This window comes from Manacus candei, unplaced genomic scaffold (genome assembly GCF_025592945.1).
Source record: "Manacus candei isolate 608988 ecotype Guabito, Panama unplaced genomic scaffold, ASM2559294v1 h1tg000142l, whole genome shotgun sequence".
NCBI lineage: Eukaryota > Metazoa > Chordata > Aves > Passeriformes > Pipridae > Manacus > Manacus candei.
In genome coordinates, this window is record NW_026138190.1 from 507,156 (window position 1) to 529,130 (window position 21,975).

General features: G+C 52.8%; 3 protein-coding genes across 25 annotated transcripts in view; 2 read left to right on the forward strand and 1 right to left on the reverse strand.

Annotated features, from left to right (window-relative positions):
- LOC127462835 (zinc finger protein 239-like) overlaps nt 1-21,975 on the reverse strand; it is a 306,020-nt gene that overhangs the window by 13,679 nt on the left and 270,366 nt on the right. The gene's annotated exons all lie outside the window — the stretch shown is intronic.
- Nucleotides 1-21,975, forward strand: part of LOC127462846 (zinc finger protein 239-like) — a 293,082-nt gene that overhangs the window by 408 nt on the left and 270,699 nt on the right. For 2 of the 12 annotated variants that reach the window (XM_051771777.1, XM_051771789.1), the window contains exon 1: nt 13-2,895. The exons of 1 other annotated variant lie outside the window; for it this stretch is intronic. The gene's annotated coding sequence lies outside the window, so the exon portion shown is untranslated. Of the gene's footprint in view, nt 1-12; nt 2,921-3,837; nt 3,849-21,975 lie in introns of those variants that run through there. 9 more of the 12 variants (XM_051771785.1, XM_051771779.1, XM_051771783.1 and 6 more) reach the window with 9 other exon arrangements.
- The window catches only part of LOC127462852 (zinc finger protein 239-like), a 151,438-nt gene continuing 133,604 nt past the window's right edge, over nt 4,142-21,975 (forward strand). The window contains exons 1-2 of one of the 2 annotated variants that reach the window (XR_007900573.1): nt 4,142-4,827; nt 5,016-5,875. Coding sequence is in view for 1 of the 2 variants with exons in the window: in XM_051771798.1 (XP_051627758.1) it covers nt 4,686-4,827; nt 5,016-5,770 (897 nt within the window). In the remaining variant the exon portion in view is untranslated. Of the gene's footprint in view, nt 4,828-5,015; nt 6,287-21,975 lie in introns of those variants that run through there. The other variant, XM_051771798.1, reaches the window with a different exon arrangement.

Consider the following 21,975-nt stretch of genomic DNA (forward strand, 5'->3'; position numbering starts at 1 on the left):
TGCGGATGCGCTCGGAAGGCGGGGTTCTGGGGATCCCCTCGGGGGCTGCGGGGAGCGCGGTTGTGGGTGGAAAGGCTGGAGGGCTCGGGAGGGTTTAGCCGAGGGGTTCGGGGGCTCCCGAGAGGCAGAACCTGGGGGGGCGTGTCCCAGCGCCCTGGCTGCACTGCGCAGGCGCGCCGGCGGAGTCCTCATGAGGGAACTGCAACTCCCGTGAGACCGCGGGCAATTGGCCATTTCCCGTCCCGCCACAGCGCCCCTGCCGGCCCGGCGGACCGACCCCAGGGAAAGGGGATCCCAATGCCCCCTCGAACCCCAGAGACCCCCAAAACTCAGCACACAGAGACCCCACAGGGAGGAGGGCCCGGGGGTCCCCTAAAGCCCAGCAGTGGGGTTTAGGGGATCTCCCACCCCACAGGGAAGAAGTCTTGGGGGTGCCTCCCGAAGTCTGGGAAGGAGATGTACCACATCCGCGTAAGGGGATCCCAGTGCCCCCAGTATAGCCCAGTGACCTCCCAGTGACCCTCAGTACGGCCCAGTAACCCCCTCAGTGACAACCCAGTGCGTCCCAGTGACCTCCCACTGCCTCCCAGTATGGCCCAGTGATCCTCCAGTGAGCACCCAGTAACCCCCAGTATGGCCCAGTAACCCGCCAGTGTTTCCTCGTGTGTCCTGGTAATTCCCCAGTAACTCCTGAGTCCCACTCAGTGCCCTCCCAGCATCCCTCAGTAACCCCCCCGTCCCTCCCAGTGCCCCCTGGTTCCCCCCAGTGTGTCCCAGTATCCTCCAGGAAGTGGGGACATGGGAGGCCCTGGGGACATGGGAGACACCAGGGGGGTCTCAGGGTGTCAAGGGGGGAACTGGGGACACCAAGAGGGTGCTGGGGACACCAAGGGGGGTTTCTGGACTCACCTGCTCATGGTGCTGCCACTCCTCTCCTCCTCGAGACCCCATTAGCCCCCCCCAAATGTCCCCCAACCCTCCTTTTCCCTTTAATCCCCTCCCCCCAGATTCCTTTGACCCCCCAATGCCTCCAAGAACCCTTTTAACTCCCCCAAATGCACCCAAAGCTGCCCCCAAACTCCCAAATCCCCATCCAAACTCCCCCAGATCCTCCCAAATCTCTCCCAGCGCCCCCCTCAAATCCCTTCCAACTCCCCCAAAGAGGGATCACCTGGCACCCTGGGACAGGAATACAGTGGGCTGTACTGGTGGCACTGGGCTGTACTGGGAGGGCACTGGGGGAGCTCAGGTGTCCCATGACAATGTGGCCCAGCTCCAAGAGAGATCCAGGGAGCAGTGAGGAGGTACTGGTCTGTCCTGGTCTGTCCTGGTTTGTACCTCCAATCCCCAAAGCCCCTCCTCAACTCCCCCAGGACCCTCCTGGATCCCAAAGCCCCCCAGGCCCATGACTTGGTCCTGCTGCCCCTTGAACATCTGCAGCTCCTGCAGACCAGGCATTTCATCAGCAAATGTGCAGCTGACACCAAGCTGGGGGTGTGTTGATGTGCTGGAAGGCAGGAGGGCTCTGCAGAGGGACCTGGCCAAGCTGGATCCATGGGCTGATTCCAAGGGGATGATGTTCAACCAGACCAAGTGCTGGCCACAACAAGCCCTGGCAGCCCCCTGGGCTGGGGCCAGAGTGGCTGGAGAGCAGCCAGGCAGAAAGGGAGCTGGGACTGTGGATTGACAGGAAGCTGAACAGGAGGCAGAGTGTGGCCAGGTGGCCAAGAGGGCCAATGTATGGTGTCCTGTGTGAGGAAGAGTGGCAGCAGGAGCAGGGAGGTGATTGTTGGGCTGGACTGAGCGCTGGTGAGGCCACCCCTGGAGTGCTGTGTCCAGCTTTGGCCCCTTAGCTCAGGAAGGCCCTGGAGGGGCTGGAGCAGGTGCAGAGAAGAGCAGCGAGGCTGGGGAAGGGAGTGGAGCACAAGTGGTGTGAGGAGAGGCTGAGGGAGCTGGGGGTGTTGAGGCTGGAGAAGAGGAGGCTCAGGGGAGACCTCCTGACTCTCTGCAAGTCCCTGCCAGGAGGTTGTAGCCAGGTGGGGATGGGGCTGTTCTGCCAGGAAGCAGCAGTAGGACAAGAGGGCTGGGTCTGGAGCTGTGCCAGGGGAGGTTTAGGTTGGATATTGGGAAGGAATTTTTTGCCAAGAGAGTAATCAGGCCTTGGAATGGGCTGGGCAGGGAGGGGGGGAGTCCCCGTCCCTGGAGGTGTTGAAGGTGAGAGTGGATGTGGCCTCAGTGCCATGGTCTGGGAAGCACGGCGGGGTTGGATCAAGGGTTGGACTTGATGATCTCAGAGGTCTTTTCCAACGTGGCTGATTCTGTGATTCTCTGATTCCCATTCCTGTGGCAGCACATGCTTGAGGCTCTATCCACAGGGTGATAGAGATGTCTGTCCATATCTATCTCCAAGGTTAGTCTGTAAAGGCAACGCAGAAAGAATCGTGCCTTGCAGAATATACCATCTAAGGAGTCTTTCTGTTGTGCCTTTTGCAACCGGACATGCCTATCTCGTATTGGCCTTTTCAGCCACCAACGCGCTTGCAACAAACGTGGGTAGAGCCCTTCCCAAATCTTCGTTCGCGAAGCCCAGCCATGATAGTCTGTAAATGTGCGGTGTTAGAAAAGCAGGCTAAGTTCTGGGCTGGTTGTAGAAGGAGAAAGAAGCCCCCAGCCCAGTGCAAGCAGGCAGCCCTGAGCTTGCACATGATGTCCCCTCCCTGCAGGTTCCTGTCCTTGAGCCCAGGCCCTGAGGTGAGGCTGAGAAGTGGCGCGGAGGTGAGCCCAGAGCTGTCCCTGAGGTGAGGCTGAGAATAAGTGCAAGGCAGAGGTGCTGCTGAGGAAGGAGAGCCCCGTGGTGGGGAAGGCACAAAGCTGTGTGTGCCCATCCCTGAGCAGGTGCTGTCTCCATCCCGTGTGCCAGGTGAGCTGGGGCTTTGCTGCAGAGCTGTGGGTGCTGATTTGAGCGGCTGCAAGTGCTGAGATGGTGGGCACCCAGGAACACAAACTGTGCCTGGCCACAGAGCCTGCAAGGAGGAGCAGAGACAGCCCTGGCAGTGTGGGGGCCAGGTTGTCCCTGTACCTTCCCCTGCAGGCCCTGGCTGTCCCTGCTGGCCCCTGTCCATCCCCATCAGGTCCCTGCCTGTCCCCCCGGGCTGAGCTCCCCCCAGGAAGTGCTGTGGAGCTGAAGCTGCTCCATCCCCCCCCTGCAGCCGCTGCCCCAGCCCAGGGAGCAGCAAAGGCAGGGCCAGGAGCAGAGGCAGCAGCAGGGGAGCCCTGGGGGGGCCGGGAAGCTCTTGTGTGGGGCAGGAAAGAGGCGCTGGGCACGAGGCCGGGGCTGTGCTGAGCAGGCCCAGCCCTCACATCCCCCCAGCCAACGCCGGCTGCCCGGGGGGCTTGGGAGGGACCCCCAGCCCGTGTGCCCCACACTGAGCTGGCAGAGAGAGAGCCAAGGGACAGGGATGTGGGCAGGGCCCCGGGTGAGGGACAGGCAGGGCCATTGCAGGGACACATTGTGAGGGCACAGCCTGTGGCAGCAGAGCTGCCCAGGGCCGGGGGCAGCCAGGGGTGTTGGTACCAGCCACTGCTGGGGCCGAGCAGAGCACGAGGCCTCTTGCAGAGCCCTGGAGCAGCCTCCCACTTGCCAGCCCTGCCCTGGTGGGGTGACACTGTCCCCTCCCTACAGGACACTCCCCCAGAAATCTTTGGGGGGCCTTTTGTGTATATTCCTGGTTCCTGATTGATGCTGGGGACCTGTGGGAGCCTCTGCAATCCCATCCATGGGGCACAATCTCCTCTGCAGAGCTTGACTCCCTGCAACCTTTGCAGGGAAATCTGTGCTGGCAGCCCGAGTATGTCCCGACTCCCCACACTCCCCCCAGGATATTTGGGATGAGTTCCCCGTTCCCGGGCACCCACAGGATGGGGGGGCGATTGTTCTCCTGCTGTTCCTGTTGCTGCTCCACCCCTGTCCCTGCCTTTCCTGCCGCTGTCGGGTGAGCGGAGAGGCCACGATGGGAAAGGGGCGAGAGAAGCAAAAAGTGCGGGTGGGTCACCCCCAAAGGGAGCTGGGGGTAGCCGGGGTTTGAGGGGGCAGTGGGAAAGGGCAGGGAGAGGGGGGCTAATGGGAGGGGGGAGAGCAGGAGTGGGGTTGCTGTGGGGGTGCCTCAGTGTCCCCATGCCTTGATCCCTGGAGAGCAGGGGAGGCTGGAGAGAGGGGAGAGCTGCGAGAGCCCCAAGAGCCTGGAGAGGGGGCACTGAGAAGGGGAAACCTGGACAGTGGGAACCCCTGGGATCCCCAGGACAACAGAATGGAGAACCTGGAGAGGGGGAATGTCTGGGAACGCGGCATCCCGAAGGCGAGAGTCGGAGGAGAAGGGACCCTTGGGACCTCCAACACTCCCAGCATCCCTAGGTGGGACCCCCAGCATCCCAGAGAGGAGAGACTCTCTGAACCCCAGAGGGCAGAGACCAGAGAGGGGGAACTTCTGGGAGAATTTTTTTGGGCTGAATCTTCATATTTTGGAGTATTTTTCAGCTGAAACTTAACTTTTTGCAGTTTGGGGGGGGTTCATCTTGCTATTTCTTAGGGGTTTTTTTCCTGAATCTTGGTGGTTTGGGTTTTTCTGGGCTGAATCTTGGTGTTTTGGAGGTTTTTATGGACACAGGATGCCCGGTGAGTTCTAGAGATGGACTTGGGCAGGAGGAACCCCCAAGCCAACGCACTCAGGCCTTGTTTTCCCCCCCATCAGGATTTCTGCTTCCCAAAACTTGGGCAGATGGAGGAGGAGGCTGCGAGGAAGAGGAAGATGCCGCGGGCTCCCCAGGCAGGTGAGGAGGAAGTCAGTGCCCCTTTGTCCTGATCTTGTGCTGGCTCTGTCAGCTGAGCATGGCCCCGGCTGCAGGACAACCCCTCTGCTGCCGCCGTCCTGCCAGAGCCGGAGTTGGGGGGATGTCCTTGGCCTTCCCTCTGGGCCAGAGGCAAATCCCCTCCCTGTCCTTCTTGCTTCCTGCCCCAGACCGTGAGCTGAGGATGGAGAGCCCGGAGGACAAATCCCCCTGGCAGAGCCTGGTGGGAGAGGCCATTTTGAAGGGCTCCCCGGCACAGGAAGGCAGTGGGGAGGAAAAGGCCCAGAGATCCCCCCGCAGGAGGGGCTCCAAAGCCAGCCCAGGGTGCTCTGAGGAGGAAAGAGCCAGCCTGTGCCGGGAGGGTGGCCGGAGCTTGAGGGGGAACTCTGACCTGGTGGTCCCTGAGCAGCCTCCCAGCAGGGAAAAGCCCTTCAGATGCTTGGAATGTGGGAAGAGCTTCAGGCAGAGCGCCCACCTCCTCACCCACCAGCACATCCACACGGGGGAACGTCCCTACACGTGTGGGGAATGTGGGAAGAGCTTCAGGCAGAGCTCCAACCTCCGCACCCACCGTTATTTCCACACTGGGGAACGACCCTACACGTGTGGGGAATGTGGGAAGAGCTTCAGTGACAGCTCCACCCTCCACAAACACCAGCGCATCCACACCGGGGAACGACCCTACAAGTGCTTGGAATGTGGGAAGAGGTTTCAGACCAGTTCAGCTCTCGTACAGCACCACCGGACACACACGGATGAGAGACCCTTCCGCTGCACCGACTGCGGGAAGGGCTTCAACCGGAACTCCCACCTTGTCACCCACCGGCGCATCCACACCGGTGAGAGGCCCTACAAGTGTGGGGAGTGTGGGAAGAGCTTCACCGAGAGCTCTGGCTTGACCCAACACCAACGGACCCACCGGTAAGGGCACCCTACGAGTGCCCTGACTGCGGGAAGAGCTTTGACCGCTGCTTCCACCCCCAATGAACCCCCTGATGGGGAGGCAACCCCTGGAGTCCAGTGACTGTCAGTCCATCCCTTTCGACCACAAAGGGCCAGTCCCCTTTCACAGGGGCAGCTTCTTCCAACAGGACCCTTCCTGGGGGGTGTGTGGAGATTCCTGCCTTGGCTGGGGACCCCCCAAGGTCACTCCTGGAGGTTGAGAGCAGAGATCTCCCCACGAGCGTTGGTCTGGGGGAGTTCCATCCATCTCTAATTAAGAATTATTGCTTTTGTGCCAGCTTTAGTAGAATTGCTTCAACAATTGCTTTAGTGTAGAGCACTGTCCTATCTTATCCTGTACTAGTGATAGTTTTAGTGTTTCTATTGTACAGGAAATAATTCTGATTAAGATCGTTTGTCTGATCATTTGTATCCCTAAATAATTCATTTGTATCAATAGATCTGATTTGCCATCATTAAAACCTGGGTGACAAAAGTGGTTTAATCGCATCTCTCTAATTCCTCTAAACTGAAAGTGTTGGCATGATCCAAGGCTGGGATTGGATCCAGCAGCCCCCAGCACCCCACAGGAAGTTGGGAGCTCAAGGGGGCCACCGCCCTGTGCCCAAAGACCCCCATGGGACCCTCGGACCCGCCAGACCACCCCCCTTTTCCACCCTTCTCCCTGTTCCTCCCACTTTCCCATTTTCCCCTCAATCCCTAATTTCCCCCCAGAACAGTTTTGGGGTCACAACCCGCGTTTTTCCCCCCTCTCCTGTGGTCACTGAAGGAGAAAATGAGGCTGCACACACAGAGTTCCATTTTGGGACTTGTCCGCCCATCTTTCCGGTGTCCCGCTTTCATTGGTTTCCTTTGGAAACAGCACTTGGGCTTTGTCTTTTAGTCCACCAGAATTCCCAGCGTGGCCCCAAAACAGTGCCCTGATCCCACACATTCCCCTCCCCTCATGTGCTGGCTGTGTTCAGCCACCAGAGAAAAACACAGGCTGCCATGCAGAGCGTTCCAAGTGGTTTTCCACTTTGGCAAACAGCACTCTCTGGATGGAAAACACCAGTCAAGGCCAAAACACTCCTTGTTGATCCTGATTAACTGAATGCAGCTGCTGCTGCCTAAACTTGTTCCCATAAAAATTCTCAGGGTTCCTTTGGTTCAAGGAGGCCCCACATGTCACAATGGCCCCTGGATTCCTTGAGCTTACACAGTCTTCAGAGGTTCCTTTAGTTCCATGAGGCCCTGCAGTCCCCAAATGCCCTTTGGATTCCAGGAGATTTCCCATTGTCCCAGGGTCCCTCGTGGTTCAGAAGTAGCTGCAGTGGGACAGTGACCCCTTGATTCCATGAGCTCTGCAGTGTTCCAGGAGTCCTTGGGTTCCAGGAGAGCCTGCAGTTTCACAAGGACCACTTGAATGCAGGAGGTTCTGCAGGGTCACAATGACCCCTGGATTCTGGGAGGTTCAGAAATATCTCAGCGCTCCCTTAGATCCAGGAGGACATGCATGTCACCAGCAACCCTTGGTTCAAGGAGGTTTGACAGTGTCCCAGAATTCCTTTGATTTCATGAGGCCAGAGATTGTCCCAATGGACTCTTGATTCCATGAGCCCCCTCAATGTCACAGTAGTCCCTTGGTTCCATGAGTTTCTGCAGCATCCCAGGGTTTCTTTTGTTCCATGGGTGACACCTGCAGTGTCACAATGGGCCCTGAATTCCAGGAGTTTTCCCAGGGTGACAGTGCTCCCTTGATTCCATGATATTCCCCAGTGTCCCAGGGCTCCTTTGGCTCCAGAAGGCCCCGCAGTGTCACAATGGTCCTTGGTTCCATGAAGTTACTTATTGCTTTATTTACCTCAGTCTTTAACACCCAAAGAGTTGTCCTCAGCCTCCCCAGCTCCCAGGGCTGGAAGTTGGTGATGGGGAGCTGAGTGAAGCCCCACAATCCAGGAGGAAATGGTCAGTGACCCGCTCTGCCAGTGAGACCCCCACAAGTACCTGGGCCCACATGGGATGCACCCAAGAGTCCTGAGGGAGCTGGAGAAAGAGCTGGCCAAGCCACTCTCCTTCCCCAGCAGTGCTGCAGAACCGCACAAGTCCCAGCTGACTGACAACAAGCAAATGGGATGCCCATCCCCAGGAAGGGCCAAAAGGAGCATCTGGGCAACTCCTGGCCTGTCCCATTGACCTCAGGACCGGGAAAGTCCATGCAGCAGATCCTCCTCAGTGCCATCCCATGGCATGGGCAGGACAACCAGGAGATCAGGGCCAGCCAATGTGGGGTTGGGAAAGGCAGGTCCTGCCTGACCAACCTCATCTCCTTCTCTGACAAAGGACCTGCTCAGCAGCTGAGGGAAAGGCTGGGGATGTGTCTCTCTAGGTTCAGCAAAGCCAACTTTGGCACCATCTCCCCCAGCATCTCCTGCACAAACTGCTCATGGCTTGCCCGGGGAACTGTTTGCTGAGTGCCAAAGTGTCTGATGGCCCAGGGAGTGGTGGGGAATGGAAGGAAATCCAGGTGGGGCCGGTCACTAGTGGGGTTCCCAAGGGCTCAGGGTTGGGGCTGCTCCTGTTTAACACCATTCTTGATGATCTGGGCCAGGGGATCGAGTGCCCCCTCAGTAAAGTCATGGACAACACCACGTTGGGTGTGAGTGTGGATGTGCTGGAGGGCAGGAAGGCTGTGCAGAGGGATCTGGACAGGCTGGATCAATAAGGCCAAGTGTCAGGGCCTGCCCTTGGCTCCCAACAACCCCCTGGAACACTCCAGGCTGGGGGCAGAGGGGCTGGAGAGCTGCTCAGCAGGAAGAGACTTGTGGGTGTTACTTGACAGAGACTGGATATGAGCCAGAGTGTGCCCAGAGGGGCAAGAAGGCCAAGGGCATCCTGGCCTTTGTGGAGAAGAGTGTGGCCAGCAGGAGCAGAGAACTGATTGCCCCTCTGTGCTGGGCACTGCTGAGGCCCCACCTGGAGTGCTGTGTCCAGTTCTGGTCCCTCAGTGCAAAAAGGCCCTTGAGGGGCTGGAGCGTGTCCAGAGAAGGGAACGGAGCTGGGGAAGGCTCTGGAAAACATGTCTGCTGAGGGACGGCTGAGGGAACTGGGCTGGTTGAGTCTGGAGAAGGGGAGGCTCAGGGGGGACCTCATTGCTCTCTACAATGACCTGAAAGGAGGTTTTTAGTGGGGTCGGGGTTGGTCTCTTCTACCAAGACTGTAGTGAAAGGTTGTGAGGGAATAACCTTAAATTGCATTGGGCAAGGTTCATATTAGATATTAAAGAAACCTTTTTCCACTGAGAGAGTGTTGAGGCATTGGAACATGTAGCCCAGGGAAGTGGTGGAGTTTCTGGAAGTGTTCAGGTGTGTTGTGGGTTGACTTTGGCTGGACACCAGGTGCCCTCCCAGCTGCTCTATCACTCCCCTTCCCAGTGGGACAGGGGAGAGAGTAAGGTGGAAAAAAAAACCAACTTGTGGGTGGGGATAAGCAAAAACTAAAGCGAAGCTTGTGCACACAGAAGCCAAAGACAGCAGGGTTTGTTCTCTGCTCCCCATGAGCAGCCATGGTCGGCCACTCCCGAGGAGCAGGGCTTGGGTACCTGTGAGGGTTCCTCAGCAGGCAGCCATTAGACAATGAATGCCCCCCTCCTGCTCCCTGCCTCAGCTTTTAGAGCTGACCTGACCTCCCATCATCTGGAATGTCACTTTGGTCAGTTGGGGTCAGCTGACCTGGCCGTGTCCCCTCCCAGGGTCTTACCCTTGACTGGGGAGGAATGTGACAGTGCTGATGTTGTGCCAGCCCTGCTCAGCAGTGGCCCAAACACCAGTGTGTTATCAACACCTTTCCAGCTCCCAGTGCAGAGCACAGCACTGGGAGGGCTGCTCTGGGGAAACGAATTCCAGCTCAGTCAGACCCAATACAATCTCCACCCCTTATTCCACACCATTTGTGTCAGACCCCACATAATTTATTTATCTTTTGACTATTCCATTGTATTTATTCTGCATTACTGAGATCCCTCCTTACCAACACAAGCTACTTAAACTACATTCCTAAACTGTCTTTAGACCCAACGTACATATTTATACATTTTGATTAACTGCTATTCCCCGCCCTTTTACAGATAGGTCTTATTTTCCCATTTTCATGGCCTTCTTCCACCCCTCCAGATGTTGGGCTCCATTCCATCAGGATGGGTACTCAGGACAGGAAAAGCAACACAATCGTTGGGCACTGACACCAGCCCGTCCCGGGTCATCATCGCACTCTCCTTCCTCCTCACACAATTTGTTCTTCATTGGTTCATGTCATTCCTGCTACTTTACCTCCTGCAACACACAACTCAGAACACAGATCATCTTTCCCCCAAGGTAAAATCTCCTCGAGGCACACACCAGGTCTCCCCATCTTCCCTCATTACCCACCAGGTACACCCTGGTCCCTGAGCAAAGACAATCCCACGGATGGGTTTGCCTTTTCTCATGGGAGGAGAACCCCACACTGACTTCCCCCCCCATTTCCCCATGTGTAGTACCGGGACTTTATCCCCTCCCACAGTGTGTAGGGGTTTTGTTTGGGCAGGACCAGGGCAGTTGGCAGATCCCCCAGTGCTGATCAGCCAAGTGGCCTCAGCTAAATTTGCCTCCCAATTCTTCCATGTCCCATTACATAATGCTCTCAACATGGTTTTCAACAGTCCATTATACCTCTCAGTCTTCCCAGAGGCTTGTGGGTGATAAGGGATATGATAGATCCATTCAATGCCATGTTTCTTTGCCCAAGAACTTGTGAGATTATTCCAGAAGTGAGTCCCATTATCTGATTCAGTTCTCTCTGGGGTCCCATGTCAGCACAGAATGTGCCTCTCGAGGCCTCAGATGGTGTTTTGAGCAGTGGCCTGGTTTACAGGGTATGTTTCCAGCCAGCCAGTTGTTGCCTCCCCCATGGTGAGTCTGTAGCTCTTGCCCTGGTGTGTTTGTGGCAGTGGTCCAATGTAATCAATTTGCCAGACCTCACCATATTGGAAATCCGGCCACCGCCCTCTATTCCAGGCAGATTTTACTTGCATGGCTCCCTTAATTGCCACAGACATGTCACATTCATGAGTGACCTGTGTGATGGCCTCCGTGGTCAGGTCGACCCCTGGATCACGAGCCCACCTGTACCTTGCATTTCTTCCCAGATCTCCTGATGTTCCATGGGCCCATCGGGCTACAAAGAGCTCACCCTTCTGCTCCCAGTCCAAGTCTACCTGGGCCATTCCAATCTTGGCAGCCTTATCCACCTGCTTATGGTTCTGATGTTCTTCAGTGGTACGACCCTTGGGCACGGGAGCATTGATGTGATGCACTTTCAGAGTCGTGTTTTCCACCCGTGCAGTGATGTCCTGCCACAATGCAGCAGCCCAGATGGCTTTACCCCTCCGTTGCCAATTGGCCTTCTTCCACTGCAGTAGTCACCCCCACAGGGCATTACCCACCATCCAGGAGTCAGTGTAGAGGTGTAGTACAGGCCACTTTTCTCCTTTGGCAATCTTTAGGGCTGGTTGGATGGTTTTCACTTCTGCAAACTGGCTTGACTCACCCTCTCCCTCAGCAGCTTCAACGCCCCGTCGTGTGGGACTGCACACAGCAGCTTTCCACCTCCCATGGTTTCCTACCATTCGGTAAGATCCATCAGTTAACAGATGGATCTCTTTCATTTTCTGGGAACTCATTATATAGTGGTGCTTCTTGGGTACAAGTCACCTCTTCAGGCAGTGCTCCAAAATCCCTGCCTTCTGGCCAGTCCATAATCTCTTCCAGGATCCCCGGGAAACTGGGTTTTCCCATTTGGGCTCGCTGTGTGATCAAAGTTTGCTCCACTTGCTCCATGGAGCACTGGTTGCATGATGAGTTGAGGGGATGTTCCCTTTGAACATCCAGTGCAGCACAGGCAAACGTGGTGCCAAGAGGAGACACACTTTGCTCCAGCAACTGCTGAGGCGGCTCGAACACCCTCAGAGGCTGCCAATATCTCCTTTTCAGTTGGCTTCTGATCCTCGATAACCCCGGCTCCAAAATCCTGATGGTCGACCTTGGGTTTCTCCTGGTGTTCTGTGCCAGAGGCTCCAGGTGAGACCATGCTCCCCAGCTGCCTTGTAGAGGATATTTTGCACAGCTGTTCCCGTTCCAACAGGCCCCAGAGCTACTGCACGGGCTGTCTCCTGTTTGATCTGCTCCAAGGCCTGTTTTTGCTCAAGGCCCCACTGAAAATGAATTAATAAAGAGCATCCATGTCTTCCCCCCCTCCTCCCTGCCCTTTCTCCCTTCCTTTCTCTCAGTTATTGCTGATCATGCCATCCCATGGAATGGAATATCCCTTGGGTCAGTCCAGCCTAGTTGTCCCAGCCATGTCCCCTGTGAAACACTTGCCCAGCCCAGCCCATTGGGTGGGGGTGGTTGCAGAGACGCTTCCTGTGGGGCCAGCACTGCCCAGGGACAGCCAAAGACTTGGGCTGGGACCACCAGCGCTGCAACCACAAGCACCAACATGGCAGGACAGGGGTTGCTCTGGGCAGAGGGAACTGCAGCCCAACCACAGCCAGGGCAGTGCTGCTCAGGGGGCTCTTCCAGCCTCTACTATTCTACAATTCAAGGAATCTTTTCCTTGGAGAGCTCTTTGAAGAGAGAATAGAGAGAGAGGCAGAAGTAGAGCTATCAAATGCACCAGTACAAACACAGCAGTTCCTGTGAAAAATATCTCTCTACTGAAATCATGGAAATCTACTGGACACATTTGAGGAAACAAGTTTATGTGGTCCCATCATTTACTGGGCCACAAGGAGGAGGATGGTTGGGTACAGTATCAAGGGGTCAGTTGTGCCTCAGGAATTCATCACCCAGTAGGAAGCTGGTGGCTGTGAAGGGGCTGTGAGGTCACTTCTGCCCCTGGAGGGGACAGGTCAAGAGCAGGAAGGTGGCTGGGGAAGGGCCTGTGAGGTCCCTTCTCTCAGCAGGAGCTGATGGCTCAGCCCATAACTCATGGCTGGGCCAGGGGCTCTCCAGCTGCCCCTACCCTGGCCTGTGACAGCCCAGCACAAGGCCCCTGGCTGGCACAGGCCCTGGGAGATCCCCTGTGCCCGAGGGCCTGGGCTCCCTCCAGCAACGGGGCTTCTCTTTGGGCTGCCCCGTCCCTCGTGCTGAGCGCAGGATGGGACAGCAGCAGGCACAGCTGGGCCCTGTCTGTGCCCGCAGCTGAAAGGAGCAGCCTGGGCACAGCACGGGGAGGCTGCTGCTGGCAGGGCACAGCAAAGGGCCCGGGAAGGCTGGGCACTGGCACCCCCTTGTCCTTCCCTCAGCGTCACCCCCCAAGGCAGTGCCCCCGGCAGAGCCCTGAGCGAGGTGTGAGGGACAGGATCTGCCTTCCCCGGGCTGGGGGTCAGGGCTGGGCCTTTCTGCTGCCTCCAACCAAACCAGGCTGTGCTCAACATCTGAGCTGCATCTGAGGCAAACAGAGCCTTTGCCTCCCTGCACTCATGGCCCCCAAGGATCTTCTGGAGAGTCCCTGGGGAGGCTTTGTCAGGAATGGCCCTTGGGGGGCTCCTTAATGCCTCAAGGGGCTGCAGGGTTTTTAAAGTCCTTTGGGTTTTGCTTTTGAATCTCTGATGACCTCCAGTTCTCTGCTCTAATGGATCCCTTCAGAGTCTTTGTCAGGAAGGGCCCTCAATGGGGCTCATTAATGCTTGAAGGGACTAAAGGTTTATTAAGGTACTTTGCCTTTCCTTTTGACTCTGAGTCTAGGAGAGGTTTGTTCAATCATGTTCTCCAATTATGTGCTTTAATTAGTCCCTTGAGAGGCTCTGTCAGTAGGTACTCCAGGTTTTTTAAGGAGCTTTGGTACTTCCTTTGGAAACTGAGCCTTTGAGAGCTTTGTGCAATCATGGCCTTCAATTCTCTCTTCCAGCGAGTCCATGAGGAGCCTGTATTGGGAATGCCCCTCAGTGGGACCCATTAATGCTTTGAGATATTTTGGGTTCTCCTTCTGACTCTGACTAATGGAAAGGTTTGTGCAATCTCCCCTCAGTACCTGAGGTTCAAGGACTCAGCACCAAAAGCCCCACGGGGCTCATTCAGACAAAGCAAGTCCTAACAAACCACGGCTCTTCCTGTGATTTTCCTCTAGTCTAGACAGTACATTAGGAATGTTGTCTCATGGAATCAGGGGACCATTGTGACACTGCAGGGCCCCATGGAACTGTTTTGTCAATGACGAGGGTCAACACAAGAGACCCTGACAACAACTTTGGAGAACAAGTGTGTAATTTTACTACAGTGCAAACCAGCAAAGAATGACAAAAGGCTGAGCTCAGTGATGTACCTCATCGTTCCTACCAAGAGTGCCTGGAGTGAGTAGAAAAGTCCCTGCCCAGTTGCCCTCATCTGTTCCCCTCAGCCAGGCCCGCACGGCCGCGGGGGAGCCCCGGTCACAGCCAAGGGTTGGAGAACCCCTCCTGGGGAAGGGAAATCCGACCCAGGGCGTCCACTCGTAGGGGAGGGCTCCACCTCTGCTGGGAGGGGTCCAGCTTTTCTGGGCTCACAGAGCTCACAGAGCTACGAGTGGGCAAAACCATCTGGCTCCCTTCTCCTCCTGGGTTCCACCCAGAGCCTGGCCAGGGCTTAAGGGGAAAACCAAGGCAGTCAACCTGCCCCATCTGCTGCCAAACAAGGCCAGGCATCGACTGCCATGGCCTTGACCACTCTCCAGATACAGAAAGATAAAGATTACATTTTGCTCACAATCAGACATAAGATTTGATTAATGAACACATACAAATATCATTCACTAATGAGCTGAGACTCACAGATCTTACTAATAAGCACATTTATTTTGTTCATGGGCAGATACACGGGTAGTCTTTTCACACAGTACATCTTTGACCAACAAACATACACAGTTTTATCTAAGGAGCAAATACATGGATAAATAGACCATTAGGTTGGAAGGTTCATCTAGAGGTCAGCTTTGGCTCAGGGCCTGTTGTTCAGCTTCAGCACTTCAATGACAGCCAGACAGGGCTTTATATTACACAAACACTTCCCATATTCATTGGATAGTCTCCCTTACTTAATACATAGACATTACTTTGCTTTACATAGTCACCTCCCCATTGCAATTCCTTAGATGGTCCTTTGGGGTCTTTTTCAGGGATCTCTGTTTGATGTTTTTGGCATCTGATGCCCCCAAAGTTGAAGTGTCCACTTCTTGACCTCAGTTCTGAGCAGACACAGTGTCATTTGATCTTCTCTGGGTGCACAGAGCTCAGCTTCCATCCTGTTTGCTTAGTTACATCCCCAATCGAATTCTCTAGGACCTCTCCAAGATTATGTTTTTCCTTCCTTGGCCATAGAGAAATGTTGGGAGCAATGTCCTATATCCCACATCAAATCCCTCCTTTTCTTCAGACTAAGCTCCTGAAGGGATGGAGTGCCTTAGGAGCTTTATTTCATTTTACAGCTCGAGGCATTAGAACAGCTACAGCACTGAGTCATGATGCAAGCTGAAATACAAATGCTCTTCCAGCTTTGGGGCAACCCTTCACAGGTGTTATTTCCACACAGTCAACACCACCCCTTTCCACTGGGGACCGGCCAAGGATCAGTCATTTCCCCAGCAGGAAGGGTTTGAGGACATTGGGTGTGATTTCCCACAAACGTGCCCCTTTCATTAACACAATCCAGGTCTCCTGTCCCTTTAGTAGGGGTCACAGCTTTGGACACAGGCAGGATTTTCAGAGATGGGGGGGTCCTTACACACTAACTGCTGGGTCTACTTTTTGGTGAACCCAAGTGCTCACCCAGTGACCAGGAATCATTTCTACCAGAATAGGGGAGGCAGAAATGGTGAATGGCTTCTTGTCTTTTCAGGTAAATGAGTGCACACCCAACAATCCCTCGGAGGCAACACTTGGGTCACATTTGAGACTAAAATGAGATGTAAATTTTGTTCCCAATTCAAGACCCAATTAACTATTGTCAGGAGAGCAAAACAAGACTAAAGCATTTGGTTTCTCCTCAGACAACCTCTCAATTACCCAAGGGGTTCTGGCCTTTGAAATTCTGGAATAATGCATCCATGATTTGACTTGTTGTACCACTTCTACAATCAAGTGGGAACCTCTGTCTGATGACATTCCCAAATGTACCTCGAATCCAGGGATTCTTGGATATTCCACTCACTTCCCTAGCCCCGTTGGTGTCACAAAGTAAAACCTCTGGCCACTCAGAGAAGGTATCCCCCAAGACTAGGAGATCTTAACACCCCCCTTTTCTGGGCAATTCAGTCAAATCCATCTGCCAACATTCACCTGGAACATTTCCACACTGTACATCACCTATTCCCACTGCATTGGCAGGGTTTGGATCATTTCTCTCTCACACACCACACTGCTGACTCACTGCTTGTGCAACTGGGTCAGTTTTGCACCCCTAACCCACCTGTGCAAATGTTACAGTACAGAGACAAATACAAACACAAAACAATGATCAGTGGATAAAACAAAGCCAGACACCAAATTGTGGAATACCAAATAACCCACCCAAAGTGCTGGAAGATCCACACATTTTACATGAGCAGGATTCCCCAAAAGAATGCCTTATTATCCAATGGGATCGCCCCCAAATCCCAGACTGGGCTGGGGATCTGTGCTCTTCTCCAGGAAAGTCCTGGTGCTGGGGTGAAGATCCAGAGATCCCTCGGATCCACGGGAGATCAGGCACAGGGTCCCATCTGGGGGCCAGAAATGATCCCCACAAGCAGAACCCAAGCCCTTCACCCCAGTTTGGTGTGTTAAGAAGCAGGTATTCTTTAGGGCAGCATGTTGGATGCCTGCAGGACATTTCTTCTAATCCAGCCTGCTCAGGGACACAGGCAGGGTTTGGGATTACACACACTGATTCCAGAGGCATTGGATATTCTCCCTTACTTAACACACGTCCATTACTTTGCTTTACACAGTCACATCCCTTATTGCAAGCACCTATTTGGTCATTTGGGGTCTTCTCTGGGGGTCATGGTGGGTTTTTTGGCATCTGGTGCCCCCCCAAAGTCAGGTGTCCCCTTCTTGACCTCAGTTCTCAGCATCCCTGCTTTTCCCCACAGAGACCAGCATGTTTGGTTTGATCTTCTCTGGGGCCCCAGAGCTCAGCTCACATCATGTTTGCTTGAATTACAGCCCTGATCCAATTCTCCAGGACTTCTCTAAGATTCTATTGTTCCTTATTTGGCCAGAGCAGAATAGTGGGAGCAATATTCTACTTCTCCCAAACCAAGGCTCCCCCTGCACCGTCTGCTGCCAAACAAGGCCAGACATCGACTGCCATGGCCTTGACCACTCTCCAGATACAGAAGGATAAAGATCACATTTTGCTGACAATCAGACATATTTCATTAATGAACAGGTACAAACAGGATTCACTAATGAGCCCAGACTAACAGATCTGACTAATAAGCACACCTGTTTGGTTCAGGAGCAGATACACAGGTGGAGTCCCATCACACCACATTTTTACCAACAAACAGACCCAGTTTGAGCTGATGAGCAGATACATGGAGACACAGCCCATTAGGTTGGAAGGTTCATCTAGAGCTCAGCTTTGGCTCAGGGGCTGTTGTTCAGCCTCAGCACTTCAGGGACAGCCAGACAGGGCTTTACATTAACACACACAGTTTACAGATTCATTACAGAGTCTTGCTTACTTAATACATACACTTTTAGGCAACACTTGGATAACATTTGGCACTAAAAAGAGATGTAAATTTTCCTCCCATGTCAACAGTGTTTGAACTGTTGTCAGAAGAGCAAAACAAAAGTTAAGCATTTTGTTTCTGCAATAAGTGGGAACCTCTGTCTGATGACATTCCCAAAGGCATCCCAAATACAGGGAGGATTGCATTTAACAGTATTGCAGTCTCTTTCCAAACCTTCTTAGTGCAACAAGGAAAAGCCTCTGGCCACCCAGAGAAGGTATCCCTCAAGACTAGGAGATCTTTACAGCCCCCTTTTCTGGGCAATTCAGTCAAATCCATCTGCCAACATTCACCTGGAACATTTCCACACTGTACATCACCTATTCCCACTGCACTGGCAGGGGTTGGATCATTTCTCTTACACACACCACACTGCTGACTCACTGCTTGTACAACTGGGGTCAGTTTTGGACTTATTATAACCCACCTGTGCAAATGTTTCAATGATTTGCTTCAGTCCAAGGAATACCCTCATGTTCCCCATCCACCAGGTCACACCAGATTGGTTCAGGGACTATTATTTGCCCACCTGGGGTAACTGCCCAGTCTCCTGGAGCAAATTTTGCTCCTAAAGTTTCAATGAGCTAACAATCCTTAGCACTACACTAGTTTTTTTCTACTGGGAGAGGTATCTCTGTCACAGGGTTATTAAAGACAAAACTTTACTCTCTAAAGTGTCTTTTTCTGCAGCCTTTTTGGCAGAATTATGGGCCAAATGATTCCCCAGTTCTGCTTTGGTCTTCCCCCCTTGGTGCACTCTGCAATGCAGGACAGTAGCCTCTGTTGGTTCTCCTTGACTCAATTCCAAAGCTGGAGTGAGCACAATTGGTTCTGCTTTCTGGGCTGAGGCACTGCAGAGGAGTGCCCCCAATTCCATGACCTGCTGGGGGGAGTTCCTGTGCATCCAGAGAATTGTTTTCCACGCTGGACAAAGCTGCCCCCGCTGGGAAACAATTCCCAACCAGGACTTTCCAAGGGGCTGTCTCCTAAGTCAGCTCTGCCCGAACACACTGCTCCTCTAGTCTGGAAGCAATCACTCTCTGGGCTTCCTTTGCTGGGGCTGGGGGAGTTGACAGGTTGCTTCTTTCATTCCTGGCCCAGCCTCCATTGTCCTTGGAGAATTCCAAAGCCCAGGGAGGCTCCTGGGGTCTGGACTACTTGCACATTGTGTTTGGGACACCCCATATCCACCCAGTCCAAGGAAATTCCACAGTGTCTGATCCCAACATTGCTGCTCAGCATCAGTGGCTATCAAAATATCATCCACACACTGGAATAAGGCTCCAAGAGGGTTTTGACTTTTCCATTCCTCCAGTTCCTTTGCCAATTGAGTTCCAAATACTGGGGGACTATTTTTAAATCCCTTCAAGAGGACCACCAAAGTCAGCTGGGTTTTCCTCCCTGGTTTTGGATTTTCCCAGTTGAAAGCAAAAAGCTCTTGACTTTCACAACTCAAAGGGAGACAGAAAAAGGCATCTTTCAAATCTAATACTGTGAAACATATTAAACTTTCATTTAGGGGAGTTAGTAAAGTGTAAGGATTCGCTACAACTGCTTGTATATCTTCCACTCTATTATTTATAGCTCTGAGGTCTTGGAGTAACTGGTATAGCCTTCCATTTGCCTGCTTGACTGGCAAAATTGGAGCATTACATTTAGATTCACATTCTTTTAACAAGCAAAATTTCATCAATTTTTCTACAAAGGGTTAGAATCCCTCACAACTTTCCATTTTCAAAGGCTATTGCTTTGGCCTGACCAACCCTGCTCCAGGTTTCACTGCAATTCTCATGGGTTCTGCTCTTTTGGATCATGGAGGCACCTCTCCAGCCCATCCTGTTGGAATCACTGCATCCCCAGGTGACGTTGGCAGATGGATTAGTTCTCCTTTTGGAGATTCTCATGCAAAACTAGAATCTTCCACAGAATTAGGCTCTGCAATAATAACTTATATTTTATCATTTTTAAATTGGATTGTGGCATTTCATTTTTCCAAGAGATCTCTCCCAGGCTGACGCTTTGGTGAATTGGGGAAATACTGGGGAGCCAACCACTGTTTTCCCAGTTTTAAATCCACAGCATTAAAAATGGCCCAGTTCCCCAATTCCCTCTTGCACCAGACAATTGTTCCAGAATTGTGACTTGAGTTTCATTTTCCCAGATTTAACACAGAGGAACAAGTTCCCATAGCCACAAACAATTGTACTTAACTTGGCTGGAACCAGATGTTCTGATGGGGGAGAATCCTCTGGTGCCCCCTCAGTCGTCTTCAGTGATGCCAGGAGAGGGTTGGGAGGGTTCTGAAGTTTCAGTTGTGGACAATCCCATTTACAGTGTCCATCTTTCTTACAGGATGCACAGGGATTGATACGAAGTCTCCTGGGGGGGATGTTTGAAGCAGGCTGCCCATGCTCTCATCCTCTTCCTCTCCCTGGGGGCACCATTTCCTCTGGGATTTCTTCCAGAACTGCAACTCCTTCCTGCTTAGTTGATTCCCGCTGATTCTCCCAACCTCCAACAATGTCCTGAAATTATCTTGATCTTGTCCCTCAGCTTTTTGTCATTTCCACCTAACCACATCTGAGGAGTGCCCCACAAATATGGGGCCAGTTGAGTCCTTCCCCCCTGTGTTTCAGGATGTATATTCGTATATTTTTTTGCCGTTTCTTCCAGTCAGTAGGCTATTCCCTGTGAACCTGCTTCATTGTAAAGAATTTTGACATGTTCATTGCCTTTGGCCTGGCATTTTTCATTCCAGATAATATCCACTGCAGGTAGATGCTTTTGCCATCTAGCCTGAGTTCTATCACACAGGGGGGCCACTCCCACCCCTCCTTGTTTAGCTCTAGTTCTTCCTGCAGCTGTACTGAAGCTCTCTACACTCTCTCTGACACATTCTCTCTCCCTTTTCTTCTGGACATGCTAAATCTGCCTCTTCACATGCTAGTTCCCTTGCAAGATTGGTTTCTGCATCTTGATTATCTGTTCCCCCACTCAACCTGCCCGTGGGGCCAACCAGAAGATCTGAGTCCTCCTCCTTATCGGGGAGACGATGAGAACAAAGTTCTCCTGTGCTCCACATTGAACAACAAGGTTTTAACCATTTCCCTTGATTTTCCTTTCCGGGCTCACACCAAGGGCTCTAAGGGCGCTGCATTCACACCACAATCCTTCTGCCATTTCAGAGGATTCTACAAAGTGAAAACCACATCAACACACATAACCTCCTTCCACTTCTGTTCCCATTCTGAAACAGCATCAACTGTAACAATGGATTAGAATTCAATGTTCCAGAACAGCCACCCATTGATTCCAACACCTCATTAAATTCTCCCTGGGAGCTGTTCCTCTGGGGGGTCTGTCATACTTCATCCAAAATTGCAAAATGCAACAAAGTGGGGACTTCTTCACAATTCCCCCTTCAGATTGCCCACTCCCCATCTCTAAACAGTAGACCCAAAATGTTACAATACAGAAACAAACAAGTACACAACAATATTGATTGATAAAACAAAGCCGAATACCAAATTCCAAAATAACCCACCCAAAGGGCTGGAAGACCCACAGGTCTCAGATGAGCAGGATTCCCAAAATACCAAAGAACCCCCCAGTGTGCTGAAAGATCCATATGTTTGACATGGGTAGGATTCCCAAAGAGAATTCTTTATTATCCAGTGGGATCTTACCTGTGTCCCAGACTGGGTTGGGGATCTGTGCTCTTCTGCAGCAAAGTCCTGGTGCTGATTGAAGATCCAGAGATCCCTCGGATCCTTGGGAGATCAGGCAGAGGTGCCCTGTCTGGGGGGCCAAAAATTACACCCAAAAGCAGCAGAAACAAACTTCTTAACCCCAATTTGGAGATGTTAAAAAGGGCATTCTTCTTTGTTCAGCATGCTGGACACTCAGAGGAGAGTTCCTCTAATCCAGTGTGCCAAATGACAGACAGGTCTTTTTATTACACACACTGTTTACATGTGCATTTGATAGACTTGCTTATTTAATACATATTCATTACTCTGCTTTACATAGTCACACCCCTATTGGAAGTCCTTTTCTGGTCCTTCCGGGCCTTCTCTGTCATCTTGACCTCAGTTCTTGAGCAGCACAGCATCATTGTGCTTCTTTTATCTGGGTACATAGGGCTTAGTTTACATCCTGCTTGTTTGGGACATCCCTTATCAAATTCTCTAGAACTTTTCCAGGATTACATTGTTCCTCATTTGGGCACTCCGGGGTACTGGGAGTAGAGTTTCTATTTCTTCTGTCAATGGTTTGATGGAGACCATGACAAGCTGGGAACTCATTGCAGGGAAAAGAGGGAGCAGTTGGGAAGTAACAGGCAGGTGGGGGAGAGAACTGTTCAGAGAACAGCTGAGATACAGCTCGAGCAAGGTGAAA